At 44.2% G+C, this 21631-nt stretch overlaps 1 protein-coding gene across 7 annotated transcripts in view; it reads right to left on the bottom strand.

Moving 5' to 3' along the window:
* The window catches only part of BRD8 (bromodomain containing 8), a 36626-nt gene continuing 14995 nt past the window's right edge, over nt 1-21631 (bottom strand). For 4 of the 7 annotated variants that reach the window (XR_013229125.1, XR_013229127.1, XR_013229126.1 and 1 more), the window contains 10 exons: nt 20972-21065; nt 20763-20809; nt 20141-20355; nt 19691-19783; nt 18655-18723; nt 17986-18163; nt 17608-17712; nt 16830-16874; nt 13678-13845; nt 12991-13369 (listed from right to left, as the gene is read on the bottom strand). Coding sequence is in view for 3 of the 7 variants with exons in the window: in XM_077326180.1 (XP_077182295.1) it covers nt 516-522; nt 3539-3769; nt 4956-5024; nt 6070-6159; nt 8849-8991; nt 9368-9856; nt 10236-10532; nt 16830-16874; nt 17608-17712; nt 17986-18163; nt 18655-18723; nt 19691-19783; nt 20141-20355; nt 20763-20809; nt 20972-21065 (2172 nt within the window). In the remaining 4 variants the exon portion in view is untranslated. Of the gene's footprint in view, nt 523-3538; nt 3770-4955; nt 5025-6069; nt 6160-8848; nt 8992-9367; nt 9857-10235; nt 10533-12990; nt 13370-13677; nt 13846-16829; nt 16875-17607; nt 17713-17985; nt 18164-18654; nt 18724-19690; nt 19784-20140; nt 20356-20762; nt 20810-20971; nt 21066-21631 lie in introns of those variants that run through there. The other 3 variants (XM_077326179.1, XM_077326178.1, XM_077326180.1) reach the window with 2 other exon arrangements.

The raw sequence follows: 21631 nt of genomic DNA on the forward strand, positions 1-21631 counted from the left end.
ACAACACTTACTTTGTAGAAATACAGAGTTGGATTCACTACAAGGACCTTACATATAAAGTCCATAGAAAGATTCCCAGTCTTCCTGGCTGTCGCCTCAACTCAGCAGCCATTTTGACCATTAGTGGAGTTCTGCTCAGAGAAGAGGCAGGAGAGCTATTTCAACCCATTCCTTCTCCCTATGGCAGCCTACCAACCCACATGGCTATCACTCCCCTAGTTGGAGAGAGGCAAGATTTGGGCAGGTCTGTGTGTCTGTGTGGTTTCTGCTGATGGATCATAGGATCTAACCTGTACATTGCTATCTGCTCACATAGAAGAGACATGTAGTTAGCAGAAAGGCCTTGGCTTCTGCTGCAGCCTGTTCTTTTAGCTTGGAGACCTGGGGGAGGGGGGGAGCGTTGGGAGAGTGAAATGAATTTGTAGTCATAAATAACTTTTCCCCAGAGAAAACTTCAAGTAGCTGGGTTGAATTCTAGTTCCTTAGTCGTGAGTTAGCTATATATGCCTGATTCTTCAGCACCTACAAGGAAAAAGAGGACAGTAAGTCTCCTAAATTTCAGGGTGGTCACAGTGTCTCACAATAGTTTATATCAAGTGTTATTTGTGCCCTATTCATGGGAGGCAATATTGGGGTGAAGATCTGCCTACATTGTTTCTATTAGAAACAGTACCTGTACCTTCTGGAGTGGAAAGTTTGATCATCACTGGGAAAGCCAAGGAGGCTTTCATCCCCTCACTGAAGCAATCCTAAGAATACTTTTCTATGAATGTCTCATTTTATAGCCCTAACTAGGACTCTGAGATCAGGGTATATTATGCAGCACAGAAAACTCACAAAAAGACTGGCAAAAACATCTTATTTTTACATTTTTAACGTGGCACCATTTTCACAGCACGAAAGCCATTCTATTATTTATTTTTTTGCATTACAAATGCTGCCTACAGTTCCAGCAGCATTTTTTCAGTAAGGCTTCTGAAATTAGTTTTATGGTGACTTTTCTTGTGTGATGGCACTGAGGACGGTCTTTCTTCGATGCATAAATTATACAGTGTTTTTGGTCTCCTCCCCTTTTCTTGCAGTCCCTTGTCTACCAATGGGAGCTCGCACGCCAGCTGCTGATACTCTGCCTTTGTAGGTGATCATGTGAATAGGCCATTTGCCCTGACAACTAAGGCAACTAATTGCCATGTAAATGAGGATTGCTTCTCTGGTGTGCATGGCATTTCCTCCACAGCCTTCCGCGAATGCTTCTGAGAATACAAAGCTCTACCTGTGATCAGTAACCATGGGGGGGGAGGGGCTTGTTTGAAGGTTTATCAGGCTGGCAAAGCAGAGGAGTCTGAAATGCCGGTTCCAGGTTGTAGGAGAATGAGGAAGCAGAGCTGCTTCAGGCTATGGGCAGAGGCTCCCATTTTGGACTCGCCAGTGATTAAAAAAAACATTAACAGAGGAAGGGATGGTATGATGGGGGCTTTAACATTGCATGGAAGCCTGTGGTCTGCTGTGATCCATCCTGCCCACTCTCTACAAGGAACAGTATACCTCAGCGGGGGAAAGGTGGGAGTTTTGGCATTCAGAGGCCTGTGTGTCCCCATGAAAAAGTCTCCATGTCCATGAACTACAATTCCCATAAGGCTCTGCCAGCAGCATGTGCCAGAGTGGTGGTCAGGCAACTTTGCGGCACAAGGGAGGAAGTTCCACCTCACACAGTTCCAGTCAAAACAGCACAGAATCAAAGCACATGCATAAATGGGAATGTTTTAAAACTGTTTTATAAAATGACTAGAAATTAAGCCCGCTGTAGAAGAAATACAGTGGGCGCGCTAGAGAATGGGGAGGCAGACTGTAGGAAAAGAAGGAAGAAGAGGAAAGGAGGTATGGGAGGGAGAAAAAAGGGCAAAGTGTGGTTGAAGGAATGGGTAGAAGGGAGAAAGAAAGGAAGTAAAAGAGAAAGACAGGAAGCAAGTGAGAGGGAGAGACAGAGAGACAGGAAGAAGATGGAGAAACAGAGGAAGTCAGGAAGTAAGAAGGAAGAAAGGAAGGCAGGCAGAGAGGTAGGTAAAAGGGGAGGGGACAGGGTGTGTGAGAAGGGTAGGGGGGAATTGCGAGGGGGGGCGAATCGGGAGTGGGAGGTGGCGAGGGAAGAGGGGAGTAGAGAGGGGTGTGCATGGGTGTGTGGGGTGGGAGAAGGAGTGGGAGAGCGCGGTGGGTGGGGGGCTGTGTGTGTGTGTGTGCGTGTCTCGGCGCGGGGAAGCAGCAGCGGGGCGGTCACGGGGAGGCAGACGGGGTATGGCAGGTGAGGCTGTGTGTGTGTGGGGGCGTGTGTGTCTGGGCACGGGGAAGCGGCGTCGGCGTGATGGAGGGGGCGGGCAGGGGGGTTGTGTATGTGTCTGGGCGCGGGGAAATGGGGCGGAGTGATGGGGGGGCGGGCAGGGGGGTTGTGTGTGTGTCTGGGCGCGGGGAAGCAGCGGTGGCATGAAGGGGGGCCGGCCAGGGGGGTTGTGTGTGTGTGTGTGTCTCTGGGCACGGGGAAGCAGCGGCGGGGCGATCGCAGGGGAGGCGGACAGAGGGGTATGGCAGGTGAGGCTGTGTATGTGTGTCTATGGGTGTGGGGAAGCGGCGGCAGCGTGATGGGGGGGTGGGCAGGGGGGTTGTGTGTGTGTGTCTGGGCGCGGGGAAACAGCAGTGGCATGAAGGGGGGCCGGCCAGGGGGGTTGTGTGTGTGCGTGTCTCTGGGTGCGGGAGAAGCGGCCGCGGTGAGATGGGGGGGCGGGCAGGGGGTTGTGTGTGTTTGTGTCTCTGGGCGTGGGGAAGCGGCCGCAGCGCAATGGGGGGGCGGGCAGGGGGGTTGTGTGTGTGTGTGTCTGGGCATGGGGAAGCGGTGGCGGAGCGATGGGGGGCGGGCAGGGGGGTTGTGTGTGTGTGTGTCTGGGCATGGGGAAGCGGTGGCGGAGCGATGGGGGGCGGGCAGGGGGGTTGTGTGTGTTTGTGTCTCTGGGCGTGGGGAAGCGGCGGCGGTGCTTTGGGGGGCAGGCAGGGGGGTTGTGTGTGTGTGTGTGTAGGCGAGGGGAAGCCAGCGGGAGTACTCACCATCAGGGAAGGCTGCTTCTCCTTATGTGTGGTGAGTCCCCGGCCGGGCAAGGTGAGGCTTGGGCAAGCAGCCAACGGGGAGCCGGGCTTTGCGCGGCTCCCCATTGGCCGCTTGGCCCTGGTGTGACAGAGTTTTTATCCCGGACAGAGCCTGCCCTTTCTCCTCCCCCTTAGGGCTTACTCTTTTATTTATTCCACTCCACAGGAGCGGTTAAAGATGATTTAAAAGGGTCAGCAAGTCAACAGCGGAGGATAGCAGTATATGCATAATAAGCAGCCCTGCTTAGGACTGTTCTCTATGCCTCATGTTTGGGAAAGACTACTGGGGTGCTGTACTTAAGGCTATCTTGTGAATAAATGTTTTGGATGTTGGCCCACTGTTCTTCTGGCCATGAGAACAGAGGAAAAGAATAACTGATGTGGCTACTCCTCATCTGTTCCGCACCTTCTCACAAAGACTCGCATCTCTTCTGAGCACAACAGTGCCTCCCCCAGCATCTGGAGCTGCTCCAGGACTTCCTTTTGCATCTCCACAGCAATGCGATGAATGTGATGGTTGGAACTGTTGTACATGACTGCATTCTGGAACATCAGCATAAGGTCACGCTGGAACTGGACCATGTTTTGAATCAGGCCCTTGGAGAGGCTTCTTTTTATGCTGTGAAGATCCACTGGTCTTCAGAAAGCAAGAAAAAGGAAGCAAATCTCAGTTCATAGTAACCCACATAGCAACCTACGTCTACAGAGGTCCCCAAAGCAACTGGATCATAGATCCGACCCTGTCAGATTGTTTTCCCTTGTCAGCATTCAACTGCAGCCCAACAGCAGTTAAAACGCAAAAGGGAATAAATTAGTGTAATAGAAATCAAGGCACAGAGGAACAGTCATTTTATTACAGGTGATGTCCTCTCCAACATTTTGATAAAAGTCATGATCCTGAGCACAAAGCTTAGCATCAGCCCTAATGGAAAATATTTCTGAAGAGGCAAGGCATAGCATGAAAGTTTACTGTGATACTGTGTTCTCCAAATGCCCAACATACAGAGTATTTGACTTGAGAAGTTAATCTCATGTAGCAAGAGAACATCTGCTTGAACAATCTGAAAAGTCCATCCAGAGATCTGGAGAGCCATAAAACAGCCCTCAAACTAGATCCAGGCCATAAAATCAGCTTTCAGTGATGGAAGTCCTCAGTTAAAAGTCTGAATAGAATGGCATGTTTTGGTCTGACACTTAACAAAATGAGGTAAGCAGCAAGGAAGTCTCAGTAGGGAGATAACTGAACAGGCCTGTCCCTGGTTGCCACGCACTTTGCCTCTGCAGATGAGGGTACACAGACCATGGCTTGGGAAGAGAATCTTAACTAGAGGGCTGAACAATATGGGAGAAAGTGGCCCTTCAAGTATCCCGGCACTAGGCCTTTTGGTCTTTAAAAGGTAAGAACCAGCACTCTGAACTGTGCCCAGAAACAGATGGGTGGTCAGTACAGATCTTTCAGGGCAAGAAATGTTACGCTGTTCCAAGTTTCAGGAAATGAGATGTACCTCTGATCATTCTTGCTGGAGGGGCCTGACTGAAGGAAATATTTTAATGCTATCTAGCATCTGAAAACACCATTAGAAAACAGTACTATGTAGATTTCTTAATCCTATCCTCTCCTGGAAGAAAGAAAGGACAAGAATTCTGATGCTTGAGTCTAGAAAAGAGGTCGGAGGGAACAGTACCGTCCTGCTGGTCCCAGAAATGGAGCAGTTGACATGAGCACTGAATTGAAAGACACAGACCAGCTATTATTTGTTTAAATATAAAGAGCCACTGAAAAGCATCTTCTACCCCAGCTCTCCCTCCTTCACCCAGCCGACCTTTTTACCACATCTTTGTATCCAGGGGCTTGCTTCTCTGACACCGGCTTCAGGAAAGGGCCGCTGTATCTAGACAGAGAAAGCCAGATGGAATGAAGAGAACTACCTAGATTTTTCAGTGTACTTTTCTCTGCATCGAGCATGACACAGGACTTCATGCTTCATCTCTATGTTAGGAATCATGATACACTCATAACAAAGGGAGGGGTCAAATGTGCAGATACAATCTATTGTACTCTTGCACTGGGCAGCTTTGCTGTGCATGCAAACTGTTGGCCAGAATGTCATTGGTTTACTGTACTGGATTTAGGCAAAGAGATACATTTCCTTTGTTAATAGGCTTTCTTCTGACTTTTTAGTTTCTTCTATTCCAACCCTGGTCTCCCCGCAGCTTCCCATATAGCTTTGCCAATGCCCTTTAAGGTTGATCCACAGCATCCCAACTCTTCTAGTCTACACATGTGCGCAGAATTTTCATGCACACACACCACATTTCTGCTCTGGCAATTACTCTCGGAGCTAATTCTTTAAAAAATCCACATTGCTTTATATTTGTGCTTCCCTGGTCCAGCAGTTATCTTGGCATGCTTCCTGCAGTGTAGGATTCTGCTTCTTCAGTTTCCAGGCTCCATTCTCCTACTACCGCCTTCTTAATAAATATTGGATGTGTGCAGCTGTTTTTCCCCCTCCCCCCCAGTCTGATGGTGAACGTGAGACATTTCACAAACAAGAAATTTTGAAAAGTCACTGGACTTCAGGGTCATGAAGCCAGCCTGATTTAATTTCTGCTAGAAGACTTTAGCAAATGAAACAAACAAGCTGTCTGGGTGGAAGGGACTGCACCAATACAGCAAGAGCACAATTTCACCAGTAGGCATCAAAACATTCTGATGGTGAAGCAGGAGGCTGGACGGACAAGAGAAAGACTTCTGTTCAGAGCAGACCACAGGTGAGCCTTTGTGCCAAAACAAACAAACATACCCTAAAACAGTGGCAAATCACCAGATTGCACCAGCTCTTGTGTGCAATTATGAGTTACCAAGAACATAGAGAGTACTGCTCAACTGGATGCATGTTTAAATCCTCTTCTTTTCCCCCACCCTCTGTAACGCACCTGTGACAGGCCACCATCTTCCAGATGGACAGCAGAGTCTTTTTGAAAAGCAAATCTTGCCTGGCAGGGTCATCTTGGCTCACATGCACCCTACACAAATAAAAAAACATAGCAAAGAGGTGTGGGTGGAGAGATGATAGCAAATGTTACTTCTTTTTGTACTCTAAATTGTTATGGGGAAATCTGCAGTCTTAATCTAAAAAAGCAACATGAAATTGGTTGGGGGGGATACATGTTATTGAGTCATTTGAGAGAGTAGGGTTAGATAGCCCCTGGCTGTAGGAAAGATCTGTGCAGCTCAAAAACCTGCTACTCTTGCAACATAATTGGTCTCATATAGAACTACCATTTGATTAGAAATCAATATGCGTAGGAATTGATGGAGTAAGAATTTCTGCATGGAAATGTCTGCTCTGTCCTTCGCAACTCCCAAGAGGAACTTGATATAAGTCCAGCATCCTTGCTGGGGGGATACAGAGTATTTCATTCCCAGTTGACAGAGCAGACTTTTCCTCTACTTTTGCTAGAAACTACATGTCGCCACAGGTGTTTTACCAGATCCTTCATGGGTTTCCTCGGAGTCCTGACTTCTGCTGTTCAATGCTGTTATCATTTTATTCTAGGCTTTGTCTGCTCTTGACTTTTTGCTCTTCACCCACTCTCATGTCATGGACTGAAAACAGGACAAATCCCTCTTAGGAAGGGGCTCACAGTGATGTGGAGATGGATCGATGTTGGTAGTGTCAGGGAAGCCTCATTTCTCCCAGAACACCCAGCAATCAGGAAAAAGACTAAACCCCTCTGATGTCCAAACATTTGCCTATTGGCTGGTGGGTTCTGGGGAGTTCATGTGGAGCACATCCACATGAATGACAGCTGCAGCATCCTCTATAGGCATACATCTCTCAACATCTTCCAGGTGGGAGGGGTGAGCAGATGCCAGGTACTGTAGTTTTCCTAGTTAGGTTAGAATTCTCTCTACATTTCATTTCCATTGTTAGTATCCAAATCATAATTTCTGTAGGCTTTATACTCTCTCTAGCAGTTTGTTTCAACCAGGGATTCATGAAACCCCAGGGTTTCTTGACAGCCCTAGAGGGGATTTCTGAATGGGGGGAGTTAATTATTCAATATATATTTTTTAAATGTGTTAAACATTTATCATATATATGGTCATATCAATCTGCTGCCCTCCCCAAATGGCCAGTGATGAACCTAGATGGGGTGGGAAGGGGAGAGGCCCTGGATGGGTGTGTGCACAGCTATGCTTCCCAACCATGTTCTTTATGACTGAGCCACATCTGTGGCTTCTAGAAGCCTGAAGAATGTTTCAGGGATTTCTCAATGGTAAAAAGCTGAGAAACGCTGATCTAAAGACAAAGAACCCCCCAGATTTCCCCAATACAGGAGTGAATATAAATCCCATAATAATTTTTTAAAAAGTAGAATAAAGCTTTTATTTAAGAGGTAAAGAGACTGCCTTGATTCATACCTGCAAGCCTTGCTATGATTAACATTACTAAAATGCCCCCATTTTAATGCTCCTCCTGGCAGCAAACTGTAAGGGGGCAAATACCAGGAGATGCTGTGGCTACCAAAGGGGACGTCCCCCTCTCAAGCTTTTGGGAGAACTGGGGAGCAATGAGGGATCTCTAAGAAGAAGAGTTGGTTTTGTTTAAAAAAAAAAAAACACCCCTCCCTTCCTGACTTCTGAGCAATGCTGGTCCTTGCTTGCTTCAGAGCTGATTGCCTGAGCCAGGAGAGGGGAAGAAAGATGCTGGAGGTGGAGAATTTTTATGCGTGCCTTTGGATGTTTTATCACTACAAAAAGGATATGTTTCCATCTTTCCTCATTGTGAATTGTACACATGTTCCCTGCCTTGGAAACTTGAGCAACTCACCGCCTGGGTTGTGTGCACAAATGTTCTGGTAGGGCATGGGGCATCTCAGAATGGAGAACAGGAATTACAAGTTAGACTTGTGCTTCCACACTTCTTGTATCATTTGAAGCCATTTGGTCTTTGAAAAGGCAGACCATTTCTGACATCAACATTCTCTTGAGTTTTTCGATATCAATTTTTTTAGCATCTGCTGGCTAATATCCTTATCCATTGTTCCTCTTAATATTTGTGAAACAGCCTGGGGGGTAGAATGCATTGGGGGTGTCCGGGTTCGAATAGGGCCAACCAGGGTGCAGCCAGCAAAGCTGCCCCTACAGCTCCTGTCCTCTTTCCCTGGAAGCTAGCCACTTTGCTCTCAAGACGCCTGAGAGAGAGACACAGAGAGCCTTGCCAAACTGCAAATGAGCCCTGATTACCTGCTATGGCTCCTGCTGCGAGGAAGAAAGAGACAGAGAGACACAGAGAGACACCCAAAACTGCAAAGGAGCCCTGATTACCTCTTATGGCTCCTGCTGTGACAGAGAGACAGAAAGCCACCCCAAATTGCAAACGAACCCTGATTCCCGCTATGGCTCCTGCTGAGAGAGAGACAGAGAGAGATAGAGAGAAAGAGATATCTGCGCCTGCTGGTGTCCCCTGGGTCCCAGCGCTCATTGTATTCCTGGTTGCAATGGGCTTTCTTGCTAGTCTTATCCATTTGTGCCTCTTAATAATTGTGAAACAGCCTTGGGGGATGAACGGTCCGGCCTCTCCAGGGCCAATCAGGGTGCAGCCAGCTCAGATCCAGAGCCAGTCTGGGAAGCCAAGGAGTTTCTACGACACTCCACATCCTGGAGTGTTTGTGACCCATTTCATTATTACAGACAAGCAATACTCACAAAGGCAAGGAGACGGTACTTGTAGAAGGAGAGCTTGCTATGGAAATTTCATAGGGACTGAAATCATCATTGCTAAAGCTCAAATGGAAATCACTATCCTTCCAGTCCTCAGATTGCTCTTCAGAGTTTTCCACATCTATCTCCTGAAAACAACAGGGATTAGATCACTTAGCAAAGTAGTACTGGGAATTCTCAAACCAAGGGCCAGAGACCAATGGGGAAAGGTGCAACAAGGATTCAGATTAGGGAGATGCATGGCTCCACAGAATTGAGCTTCCTTCCCTACACCCAGCTTGCTCTCATTTTCCCTCTTCCCATCAACAACAATTATTACTAAGCCCCCAAGTTATTATTCCTCTTGCTGGCTTCTACAACATGGATCAGACATGCACAGGAATATTCTGCATGACCTTAAATGAGAAAATGAGACAGGGAATAACTTGGTCTATTCATGAATGATCATCCAGGTCAGAATAATCTACTCTCATCATAGTTTTCCAAGTCATTTTTATTGTTTACCTCAAGGGTTTGTGGAACCTCTTTCTTCAATGTTCTCCAGTGGAAGGAAGCCAGATTCATAAGCTCCGATGAGTACTCTTCATCTTCATCCATTTCTCCAGCACTCTCCACCAGGATATGCAGATCCCTCCTTTTTGAATCCTTTTCAATAGCCTTAAGATCACTGTCCTGAATTTCTCCTGCCTCTTCACACAGATCCGGAAGTTCTTCAGTTTTCCTTGTTTCCCACCTCATGAGTGGTAGGTCTTCCAAGACCTGCAGTGCCAACTTTTCCCTTCTCTGGGGAGATTTCTCCCCAACCAGCTCTTTTAAGACCTGTAATTGACATTCTTCCTTGCATTCATCATTTTTGGGAATAGGAGATGCCTGTGCATCCCTGTTATGAGCCAGGAGTCCACTTCCTTTCTGCTCCTGAGCACTGCAAATCGTTTGAGGACCCTGGGCCAGGAAGGTGTTGCTAATGCAGAGTGGCTCCATCAGGTGTGTCACCTGCAATGGAAGATGGCATTTTAACAGCTTAGAACTCCATAACAGGACCAAAGTGTGATTAGTGATGGGAACAGACTAATGGTTCTTTCCATTAAAATATTATTTCCTTCAAATGGGTGAATTTTAGCAAAAGCGTGACATAAGCATCAGATCTGCTGCAGAGTTGAGCCTGTGTCCAAATAGAGAAGACACACACCCCTGTTTAGCCATACCTTCAAAACCACTGTGAAGGCATCCATGACATTTATCCCTCAGCCTCAGGATGTCTCCACTGTACTACAGGTGAGCACATCTTTGCTGGGCAAGCTGTAACTCTGCAGCTTCACCAGGACACCACTGCCTCCTACTCCTATTCAGTCACCTGCTCCAACAGTTGTACCTCTGACAGGAACCTCAAGAGAACATCCTGTTTGAACTTTCCTGCCTCTTCTTGGTCCCCCTCACTGGCACTACCCCATGCGAGGGGATCACTGCTTTCCATTTGGCTATCTTCCTCCTGGCTGCTGCTGTCCTCTAGCTCCTCCTCAGCAGTTTCTTCAGTCTTTCTCCAGTGGCTCAGATCCAGATCAGCGCCGGAGTCTGGGGAGCCAAGGAGAGATTGGCAGCAGCTGCTGTTTTCAGACTCTGTGAAGAAACTATCACTTTTGGATTCCAGCCACGTCCACACATGACCCATCTGCAAGGATTTGTAAGACAGAAAGAAGGCTTTGTCACTCACATGCTAGTTTCTGCCCATATCATAAGTGGCAGAAAAAGCACCATTGAAGCCTGAAGAGTTCCTAAGCCCACTCCTTGTAGAATGCTTTCTGCTGTTGTAAACATTTTTGGGTGTGTCTCCCAAGAAAGCATTTATCAAAATTATTCTCAGCTTCTAAGCTGCTTTGAATCCCAGTAAGAAAGGCAGGCTTTAGATAAGCTAAATAAATGATTGCCTAGAGAGCACTGCTCCACCCAAAGCCAGCAAAAGGCACTCATTAGGTTATAGGAACTCCAAACAGTGAGCAAAGATTTTCCAATGGGTTATTCTAACCTTGAGTGTAGGTTACCACATGTGCCAGACTCAAAATAATGCAAATCTAAAAGCTACAGAAGTTTCAGAAGTAGAGATTAAAAGGGGAACATGAAAATGCAATGATGCAGCCCACCTCTTGAAAACTTTTGGAAGCTGTTGTCTTAATTACTCAGACTTGAATCAGAATTTAAACCTCATCTTAGTCTTAGTTTGACTTAAGGGCATGTATAAAAATACAACTGTCATGCCAACTGTACATGGAGAAAATTGTAGTGATTGTGATTGGCTCATCTGAAAGAGTCAAGTCTCAAACCTATATCCATCTGACCTTCCCTAGAAATTAGAAACTATTTTTGCTTTGACATTGTGATTTTGTAACCATTTTAAAATTTATATTGTTTTACATATTTTATATGCCATTAAAGGTATTGATTGATTGAACAATTTTGCTGAAACAATTGGCAGTCACCATCACAAGGTACTCTCTTTCATTTTTATTTGTGGTGATCCTAATTTCAGTAGGACTAAGTTGATGAGATGTGCATATTGCGGGAAGGCACCACACTCTAAGTGTGGGGTAGTCACTTAGCATGGTTGGAAAATAAAAAAAAATGCACACCTATTTGAACTCCAGTCTAAAAAGCTTTTATTTATTAACTTTGTATACTGGTCCTCTCCGTGGATGGGCTCTCCGTGTACACAGCAAAAGGAAATGTACTGAAGATTAATGAGTAAGCATAAAATTCTCAACAGAGTTAGAATTAGGCCTGACACTGGACAAGGGTTACTGCCTGGGGTTACTGGATGATTGAAGTGACCCGCTGAATGTGTAGAAAACTGAATTTGTTCACTCAATTGCTGAAGTGATGGAAATGACATGTTGGTGCTGTGAGAAACCCTGATCTTTTGTGGAAACAACAGGGGATTACAGAAAGGAGCCAGAATTTGTTCTCCACATAAGTCCTACTACAACCGTTTCACATGCATTTCACTGCTCCATCGTCTACCGAGATTGGCAGAAGTTCTCTAGGGCAGGGGTAGTCAACCTGTGGTTCTCCAGATGTCCATGGACTACAATTCCCACGAGTCCCTGCCAGCATTTGCTGGTAGGGGCTCATGGGAATTGTAGTCCATGGACATCTGGAGGACCACAGGTTGACTACCCCTGCTCTAGGGCCTGACATCACCCAGTCCTTTTAACCAGAGATGCCACAAATTGAAACTGGACCTTTTGCATGCCAAGTAGTTGTTCTACCACTGAACCAAAGCCCCTCCCCTTGCTTCAACAGCTGTGAGGCCCTAGGATCCATCCTTGCCTTCTCCAGCTGTAAGAAAAGGGGTTCTGAAGTATCAGGACTGTAAACCTAGAATAGTTGATACCAATCAGGATTAAAAGTACTGGCTTAGATGGCCCTGTGATATAAATCAGTACAAGACAGCTCCTTATATTTTAGTCTTGATTTTCTTCTGAGGAAAGAGGGCAGATCAAAGCCCAGGACACCAAATGGTACATTGCACACGCATATAAGGAAAACACAATTTTTTGACCAATATGCTACTTTCCCATAAATTTCAGAACCAATACAAATATTCAGAAAGAGCATTATAACATACTGCTACAGAGTACAACAGTGAATTACAAATTACACATTTAAAAACTCCACTGGTCTGAAAACCTACCCACACATGTACATGTATGCAGAAAAGTAGTATGCCAGTGATAACAGCCTACTTTTCTTCTTGTCTTTCCATGTGCAGAGTGCCTATTCTTCCACAAAGAAAAAAAACAAGCATTTGAACCCACAGTCTGACATGATTCAGTCCAGGAAGGAGCTTATCATAGGCTGCTTCTGTATATTTTAACCTGTAGGAACACATGTGTGTTTGAAGACATTCAATATGCCCTAGTAATTCACAATAACTGTTCCTTCGTAAGGCCTTTAACCACACTAACTTTCCTTTAGCATGCAGCTTGCTAGCTGAGAGAGAAATTCACGTGCTATTCTGTGTGCCTATGTGGCCTAAAAATAGAAGGTTATTTCAGTACTTTCAAAGTTGACTTTCTTTGTAGAGATGTACACAAATCAATGCACACATAAAAACCACACAGATCTATATAGGATTCTCTACTACAGTTTAATATACACATTTACACTCCACTAATACAAAAAAATATGTACACTTCACAGTACAGTACATAATAGCCACCAGTTGCTAGCTAACAGGAGGAGACTAACAAAGTCCCAGTTGTGCTGCCTTACAACAGGCAGTGGGGTGTTTGCTTTCTCCTGGGATTTCCCCTGGTAACACATTCTAGAAAACTACTATCTTGAACAGACTGGTCAGTCCCAGAAGCTGCCTCTTTCTGTCTGTAGCAGTTTCCACTTGGCATCAGGAAGGTTTTAGTTTTGATTCTTGGGTCTGGTCTGTTACCTCCTGCTTCATTTTTTCATCTTCATGTCTGCTTCAATAGCACAACGGCGCCCTCTGGTTCCACCATCCTATTCAAGATGCAAAGTAAAAAAGGGGAAAGCAAGTATTGACAAGATCATCAGCCAAGGCTGACAGACTGATTGCCAGCTGGGTTACCAGAAGAGATTCCACACATGAACAAGCAATGCTGTTCTCCTTCCTAAATGACCCTGCAGCAGTGTTACGCCCCCATGTAATGGTGTGGTGGTTAGTGCATCAGTGGAGTCACACTTGCTTGGGGACTCCTTTTGGCAAGGATACAGTGCTGCTTTTGCCCCATGTGAAAAGTTCCAGGTTGTTTCTCCTAGTGGACAGAAGGGAATGCTGGCTAACATACCTGATCCAACTGCTGATCTTTACAGAAGTTCTCTTCCATGTGCGTGGCCCTGGCACTACCTCCCTAGCATCTCCTCACAGTGGCTTTCCATGAATGTAGGGAATTTGAGAGTTTACTTCCATCTGCTGCCCTCTCCAATTGGCTGCCTTTCCTCATGGTCTGTTCTGCCTTTAACAGACAAGTGTTAGAAGATGACACAACTTCCCACCCCACTCCAATTATCTTGGGCTGAAGAAAATTAGCTGAAACATTTCCTTGGCAGATCAACAAGCTTCTTAATGCAGAAATGTAGTCATTATTATTAGCTTCACTTATGACCACCGCTTATGACCACCTTTCTCACTAGAATTCAAGGAGGATTACAGACTATTCAGTCAATGGTTGCTTCCATATCTGTAAATATCTTGGCTAATACTGGAGCCCACCAGTCCGGAAAGGATTTATACAAGTCTGGGGGAATCATGTCCTCCCCTGGAGATTTTCCTCCTGTTAATGATAGAATAAGTTTTTTGATTTCCGATTCAGTTAACTTGGGGCCAAGCTGGTAAAATTTGGGGGATTTGTTCTTGAGGGCCATCGTTCAAGGAATTGGAATGAGAACTACTAAAGATGTTTCTAAAATATACATACCAATCCTTACCAGAAATTTGGGCATCTAATTGTAAATGAGGCCTCCCAAAACCAGAAGAAATGAGTCGCCAAAAGCGTGCCTCATTCTTCTTTGTAACAGTCTTACTTAATTCTTGCCATAATTCATAGAATCATAGAATTGGAAGGGGCCATACAGGCCATCTAGTCCAACCCCCTGCTCAACGCAGGATCAGCTCCAAGCAATTGTTTTGAATGATCCAGTTTCTTTTGCTTAAGAAGATTTTTTTATTTACATCTGAGTGAATTAAGAGCAGAAGCTGAGATATTGGTATTTGAGTGGCAAAACTTTCTGGTATAGGATACAAGTTTCTTCCTGGCCATCTTACATCCAGCATCAAACCAACCTTTATTAAGATATGATAAGTTATTTAAAGGTTTGTCATTGGAAAAAAAGGCTTAAGAAAATAAACTATGTCCATGCTATATCTGTAGAAGAAGTAAGTGAATATGTCTTTCGTCTCTTCGCTATGCACACCTTTGTGAATTATCACATTCGCTGCAGAGTGCTAGAGGTAGCTGAGGCTTGAAACCAAGTGTTCTGAGAAATGTGTAAGAAACTGCAGCTTATCTGTAACTTGCTTTCTCTTTAAATAACAGAGGCATCTGTTATTTAAACATTCTATTCCTAAGTGGGCAAAACAGTAGAAACAATTATGCACAGTACTTTAAAATGACACAATATGTTTGACTAGTAACAATTAGATCAATTTTAAAAGGCAAACTTAAAATGAGAGCTAGTTTCAGCTCTTGTCCAAAGGGCTAATCTGTGGGCAGGTCCAGGATCTGAGCATACTATCTTATAGTTGACAAACAAGACTAGGAAATTAGAAGTAGTGAGTTCTATACCCTCTTATACAGAATGAAACAAGTCACTGGAATTATATATCCATTGCACTGTATTAACTACAAATGTGCCCAGAACTGAACCCAATGGACAAAAGGTACTTGGGACAGACTGCTTTAAATGGGTTTTCTTCTTGTCTCCTAGTAGAAAACACTTTTACAAGACCTGATGAAAAGGCTCAGATATTTTGATAAGCCTGACATCAAGAAAGATATAAACAATTAGGATTAGGACTGCACAAAGTATGTTATGCTTTGCCATGAATTCAACATTTCATATATGTTATATTAAGAAGACCTTATGAAATGCCAATTTTTCTAAGTAAACTAATACAACTTGATTCCAATATAACTCTCCAGTATTTTAACAAAGAACCATTTGGGGTAAGCTGTATTATGTACTTTTATAATTTGGGAGCACAGTAAACATATCTAGGACCATTTATGCACTGGGAACTTCACTGCCCCAGCTTCCATGCAGGAGCACAAATTGGGTGCGGATGAGGCGCACCCAGCCAAATGCTCACCCCATGTGGGTGCAGGAAGAGGTGAGGCAACCTGCCATGACTAAAACTCCAGCCTGCAGCCTGGCATGAAACCTCCCCAGCAAGAAGGATCCTGGAGTACTTTACATCTTTAAAATTGTCTTCCCTGAAGCTATTTTTTATGCTAGCAAGGCTAAACCTTCTACGGCAGTGACTAGAAGTCAATATGCTAAAATCCGATATGCCGACAGACTCTGCTCAGGTCCCGCCAAGAAAGCTGAGTCAGTGGAGCACATTCTCCTCCTTTGAGTGCAACACAACCATCTTAGAGAACGCTACATATATCCTCTCATGTGGGCAAGCATGATTCACAGTCCCTCAACAGTAGCGCACTCTCTTTTTTTACTGGATCACAATCCTCAAGTAATCGAAGGCACTGCAAAATTCCTCCACGGGATTTTCTGCAAGTGACCTGGAATCTGAATTGCTTTGTCTTTTATATACATGTTTTGCTATTATGCTAATAAAGGTATTTGACCTGACTTGAAACCTCCAGTGCATAAACGGTCTTAGAGAGACATCTGGCCATTCTGATTTTTACATTCTGATTTTTTTACATTCTGATTGACCAAAACTTTCTCATTTTAAAAGGCTTTCATGCTACAGGAATGTGATTGTAGATAGTGGAGCAGCTTCACTTTAGGCACTGTACTGATATTTGCTGACTATTTTAATCCAATGCTAGAATTTGATTACATGTGTATTGTGCTCTCATCTCTTTTGGAAAGAGCTCTATAAGCAATAATGCAGTATGCAAATGTTAAATATACTTAAACCTTATATAGGATTCTGGAGAGTCTAGGAGAGACTCTAGGAGAGAGTTGTAATTACTGAGTAACACAGACTGCACTGATTATTTTACCCTCAAGGCAAGATAAAAAAGTAAGAATCTTGTACTCTACATATACCCAGAACAGTAGAACATGGATTATGGAAGATCAAGGCCTGAGCCAAGAGTAGTACAATCACCAACAGTACACCGGAACCTAAGGAGCTAGACACATCTCTTATATTTCATTGACGGAACTCCAGTCCTACAGTAATGTTAACAAGGCATCATCACATCCCCCCCTTGTAGATATGCTGGGAGAAACTGAATTATTAAATACTTACAAAAAGAGAAAGAAGAAATGCAGGAGAGCCCATAGGGACACTGTCCTATTAGTAGACACAGAAGAAGTGATCAGATTTGACAGGAACATGCACCAAGAAGCTAAGTGCCTGGTCTCCACTACACCTACAATTCATTACTCAGTCCCATCCCCTCTGTGGGGAACTTCTCACACAGGAGACATGCTGAATTACTAAAACACCAAAAACTAGGGGCTGCTAGCTTGGCTGCAGGAGGAGCTCCAAGATGAAGAATTTCCTTCAGCCGATCCACATTTGTTCTTTCATGCACTGGACACCCAAGGATCAAGAAGTTCCCAGTTCATTAGATACTATCAGACATGCTGATAGACTAAACACCAAAGACTATTCCTCAGTTGGACTTAGTGCTGGTAGGTGAAATTACTTCACTAACAATTATTGACAGATAAAACTCTGATTCTGTCTGTCTTTAAGTTCTCTGTTCAGATTATACCCTGGAACTGCCCTTCACAGACTCACTTTGGAACAATCTTTGACTTGAAAGATCAAACAGAGCTTTTCAACTTGCCTGACTGCTGGGAATAGGGAACTGAAACAGCCATCTTTGTTACTGATCAACCCAAAGAAGGCAAACAAGCTTCTATTCTAAGATAATTCTTTAAATTGGATTCTGAATTTACAGTAACCCCACCCCTTGAAAATATATTATATATATATATATATATATAAATATAAATACATATGCCTTTAACAATTTCCCCCAAATAAATCCAAGGATCACCAGCTCATTAGCCCCCACCTTCTCTGAAGCATCTTGTTTCCGAGTGGAATCTCGTCCACGCAGACTTTTTGCACTGATCCCAGACTCAGACGTCTGCATGATCAGCTGTGTGGCTAGAAATTGCTGCAAGAAACCACATAACAGCTATTAGGGTTCTCAACATGATTGCATGTTAGTGGCTTTGCTACTACAATGTTGGACTTTCCAGTTAACTGGTTTGTTCCTAAGCCTGCATTCTTTTTGCTTCAAGGTAAGTCAGCAGATTAAGTTCCATGGGGACCAGACAAGCCGATGAGACATTCAAGATGCCAAAAGGAGCAGGCCTCTTCTCTAATTTTGATCAGTACCTCCCCACACCAAACCAGGACATGAATACTGCTTTGGCTGTGCCTTTACCTGAATCTGCTCCAAGACATCTCGCTGCATTTCCACAGCCATGTGGTACACATCATGGTCAGAACTGTTGTACATGACAGCATTCTGGAACATGAGCATGATATCTCGCTGGAACTCTGCTGTGGTTCGGATCAGCCCATTTTCAATATTTTTTTTAATGGTTGATAAATCCATTGGCCTATCAAAAACCCATCAAGTTGTTAGTTTTAGCAACAAATGTATTAAAAATACATTTTGAAAATACAAATGGCAACCACTCTTAAAACTAGCCTCTTTCCTTCTGTATATTCCAAAAACCCCAAATTATGTCAGTTATTATCTTGATTCATTTTATTACTGCTTCATGCAGATGAGTGTCTCCTACACCATAATTAGTTATTTACATCTTCAGTTTTAAAGTTCTTTTTCCTTGATATTTCATCTTTCCTAGTCCTTTTTTACCTTTTGCTGATTTAAGCTTAGTTCTTCTCTTACTTATTGTTTTAAGCTGCTCTGAACAACTTTGAAAAGTGGCATATAAATATTTATAAGGGCACACAACCCCAACAGCCTGACTGTATTGGTGCTAGGCTGAAGAGACTTCCTATTCTGAATAACACACGCTCAATCATTAGTCAGTGTTGATCTGTAACATATTGATTCAACATCAGTACAGAAGTGGTTACTGACCTCTGTACAATGCTGTGGTATCCTGGTGCTATATCATCAGTCACCGGCTGCAAGAAGACGTTGGCATATCTATATAAAAAAACAGGCATTATTGAGTCTTTGTAAAATGACATGACTGGCTGTTGAAACCCACGTAGATACCAGGCCAAGATGGCAGCACCGTCCCCAACTTTATTTATTCAACACATTCAAGCCAAGGAATTTTGCAGTCTGAAAACACATTCTGCAAATCAAGTAGCACAAAGCAATTTTCCACATTTTGTCTATTTGTTTGGATCAGTTCTATCAAACTGGGGAAGCAGAACTGAGACATGTATAGCATAGTTGCCAATATGAAAAACCAGATGCATGAAGTGAGAGCTGCAATAGGTGATGGTTTGCCACTCCTTAACCACTAGAAGGCCATTCTAGATACCCACTCACTTTGAAAACATTTAATCTATTAACCATCTTTTCATTCACTGTCCTATTAGTAGACACAGAAGAAGTGATCAGATTTGACAGGAACATGCACCAAGATAAGTGCCTGGTCTCCACTACACCTACAATTCATTACTCAGTCCCAATGTGTAAGTAAAATCAAATAAACAAATTCTCCTTTATTCATAAAAACCAACTCAACAATCCGTCTTCTATCCAGTTCAAAGGTCTTCTGTAAGAGAAAATATTTCAATTCAGCCTGAAAGCCCTGCGGGGATGGTGCCAGCATTGCTTCTTGGCAGACAGAACTTCACAGTGAGGGGAGGCCCTCCAATGAGCACTAGCCAACCTAATCCCAGCTAAGCTAATGCTGTCTATGGATTTTGGAACTTTCTCTGAGTTTCCCAGCATAGCCACAAGGGATTGGTCAAGATGTTGGCATATGAGACACTTTGGATTCTCAGAATGTCATAAAGGCTGCCATATTTTTGTGCTAAAAAGCTCCATGGAAATTTCAAAAACCACAGAATTAAAAGCACTAAGTCTTCTTTTTACTATCCCAGACACTGATGGATTCCCAAAACACTGGAGTAGAGTCAGGAGACTGTTAACTTACCTGTGATTGGCTGCCGCTCTCCAAACCAGCATAATTGCTTTTTTCCAAATTTTCTGGGCTTGAATGGCCTCCTGATCCTCACTGCAAACAGAGCTTGAGGGAGAAAAGTATCGATCAGAGCAGGACACATAAAGGTTCCAAAGCCAGATATGCCTGGGTCTACCAGGCCACTAGGCAGGACGCCTCACAAAACAGTCCCCACCAGCCCACATTTCTGCATGCAAGTGAAAGAAGGAAGACTCTCTTCGTAGCAGCTGAAGTCTGAACTATGAAGCTCCTCCACACAGCAATACAAGTATTAAAAAAATAAAAGCCTTACAATGAGAGCAGTCAAAGCTAATTTACACTACAGATTGATGGGCAAAGGGTTACGTTAGTCCTGGACCTCTCAGGAGGCTAGTGGCATGATCTTGAATGTCTATGAGTAGCTATAGGTTCACCGATACTCACAACTGTGAGGAGGCAGGGCTGCTGGGGATGGAGTCAGCCAGTGTGTGAGACTGCAAAGGTGCATTATGGATACTGAAGCCATCATCGCTCTCACTCACAGGGGGCTCATTGTCCATTTCTGAAAGATACTCCTCACCCTGATCTTCCTCTTTGGGTTCCTCCAGACTGGCAGCCTCGCTGGCACCATCCTCCTCATCCTCTTCACCCTGAGCATCCTGAGGTACAGGATTAAAATTCCAGCAATCAGCATAACCAGCTGCCAGCACCAGCACCTAGGACAGCGGCCACAGATGACAGCGGTGGGGAAAGCAAAAGGGCTTTGGCTACTGCAAAGCCATTCTAGAGTCACATGGACAATCATCCCCGTCACAGCTAGAAGACACTCTGGGAGTGGCTGGTTTCTGCTTGTGGTGGCCCCTTAAAAACTACAGGAAAGATCTGGACCCCTGCTTTGGGAAAGATTAACTGAGATTTTCCTTGCAGTCTACACTCTGAGTAGTCAGCATACCTTTGAGATGACAGCATGCATCAGTTCTGGCTACCTTAACCTCTGGACTCTTAGCAGCTAAGCACTATTCTCAGCATGCATTTATGACAAATGATTTTAGAGAAAACAAAATACCTTCATCTGATTCTCAAAAAGAGCCTGGGCTTCTTCCTTCATTGATTCTGGGGAGGGAGAAACATAAAAAGCTTTATTCTAAGGAATAATTAAGATTGCTCTTCCATTTTGGAACATCCACTCACCAGGCGTTCTGGGCCATCAGGTACTACCCCCTCCCGAATCCCATAGCAAAGGATTCTCTCTCTTCATCAACCCAATCAGAGTACCTGAAAGCTCGTATTTGTGGTGAAGGTCTGCCTGTGAGGAGTCTTCACTTGCACTTGGAGCATGTGGAGAGGAAGTCTCATCATCAAGGGGAAGCTAGGAAGAAACACAATGTTCTTAAGTATTAGGACCTTTTTTGTCCTGAGTTTACCATAAAACCTGCAAATATGTTTAAGGGCCTAGAAAGAAGATGGCAATAGCAAGCTGGCTGCCTACACAGAAAAGCAGTCCATATTTAGCCAATTTATTTCCGAAGAGATAATATGTAGCCAGAGTTGTGTGCATGTTGCAGTCCTGTGTGAGTACAATGAACATGCAGAATGTGGCACTGGGTGAAGAGCTCAGTCTCTCTGTTTTTCACTGATGACAAAAAATCAAACAAAACAAAAGGACTACTCAGGTGTGTGGGCAGTGCTGGCAGCAACCTCAGAATCCAGGAGGGTGTCCGAGAAAGATTTCCATGGGGTTGAGGCTTCACTGCCCACCCCCTGCTTAGCAAAAGTAGAATGATCTAAGCAGCAATGCGCAGATGGTTTTTATTTGCATACAAGCAATTGAATTTGAGGGTGCCTGGGTATGTAATCATCATTTTACACGTGTTAAACATGGTCATGAATGCGACCAGAAATGAAACTGTCCGTTCTCCATTTTCTGCTGACTTA

The sequence above is a fragment of the Paroedura picta genome, chromosome 3, assembly GCF_049243985.1.
Source record: "Paroedura picta isolate Pp20150507F chromosome 3, Ppicta_v3.0, whole genome shotgun sequence".
Lineage (NCBI taxonomy): Eukaryota > Metazoa > Chordata > Lepidosauria > Squamata > Gekkonidae > Paroedura > Paroedura picta.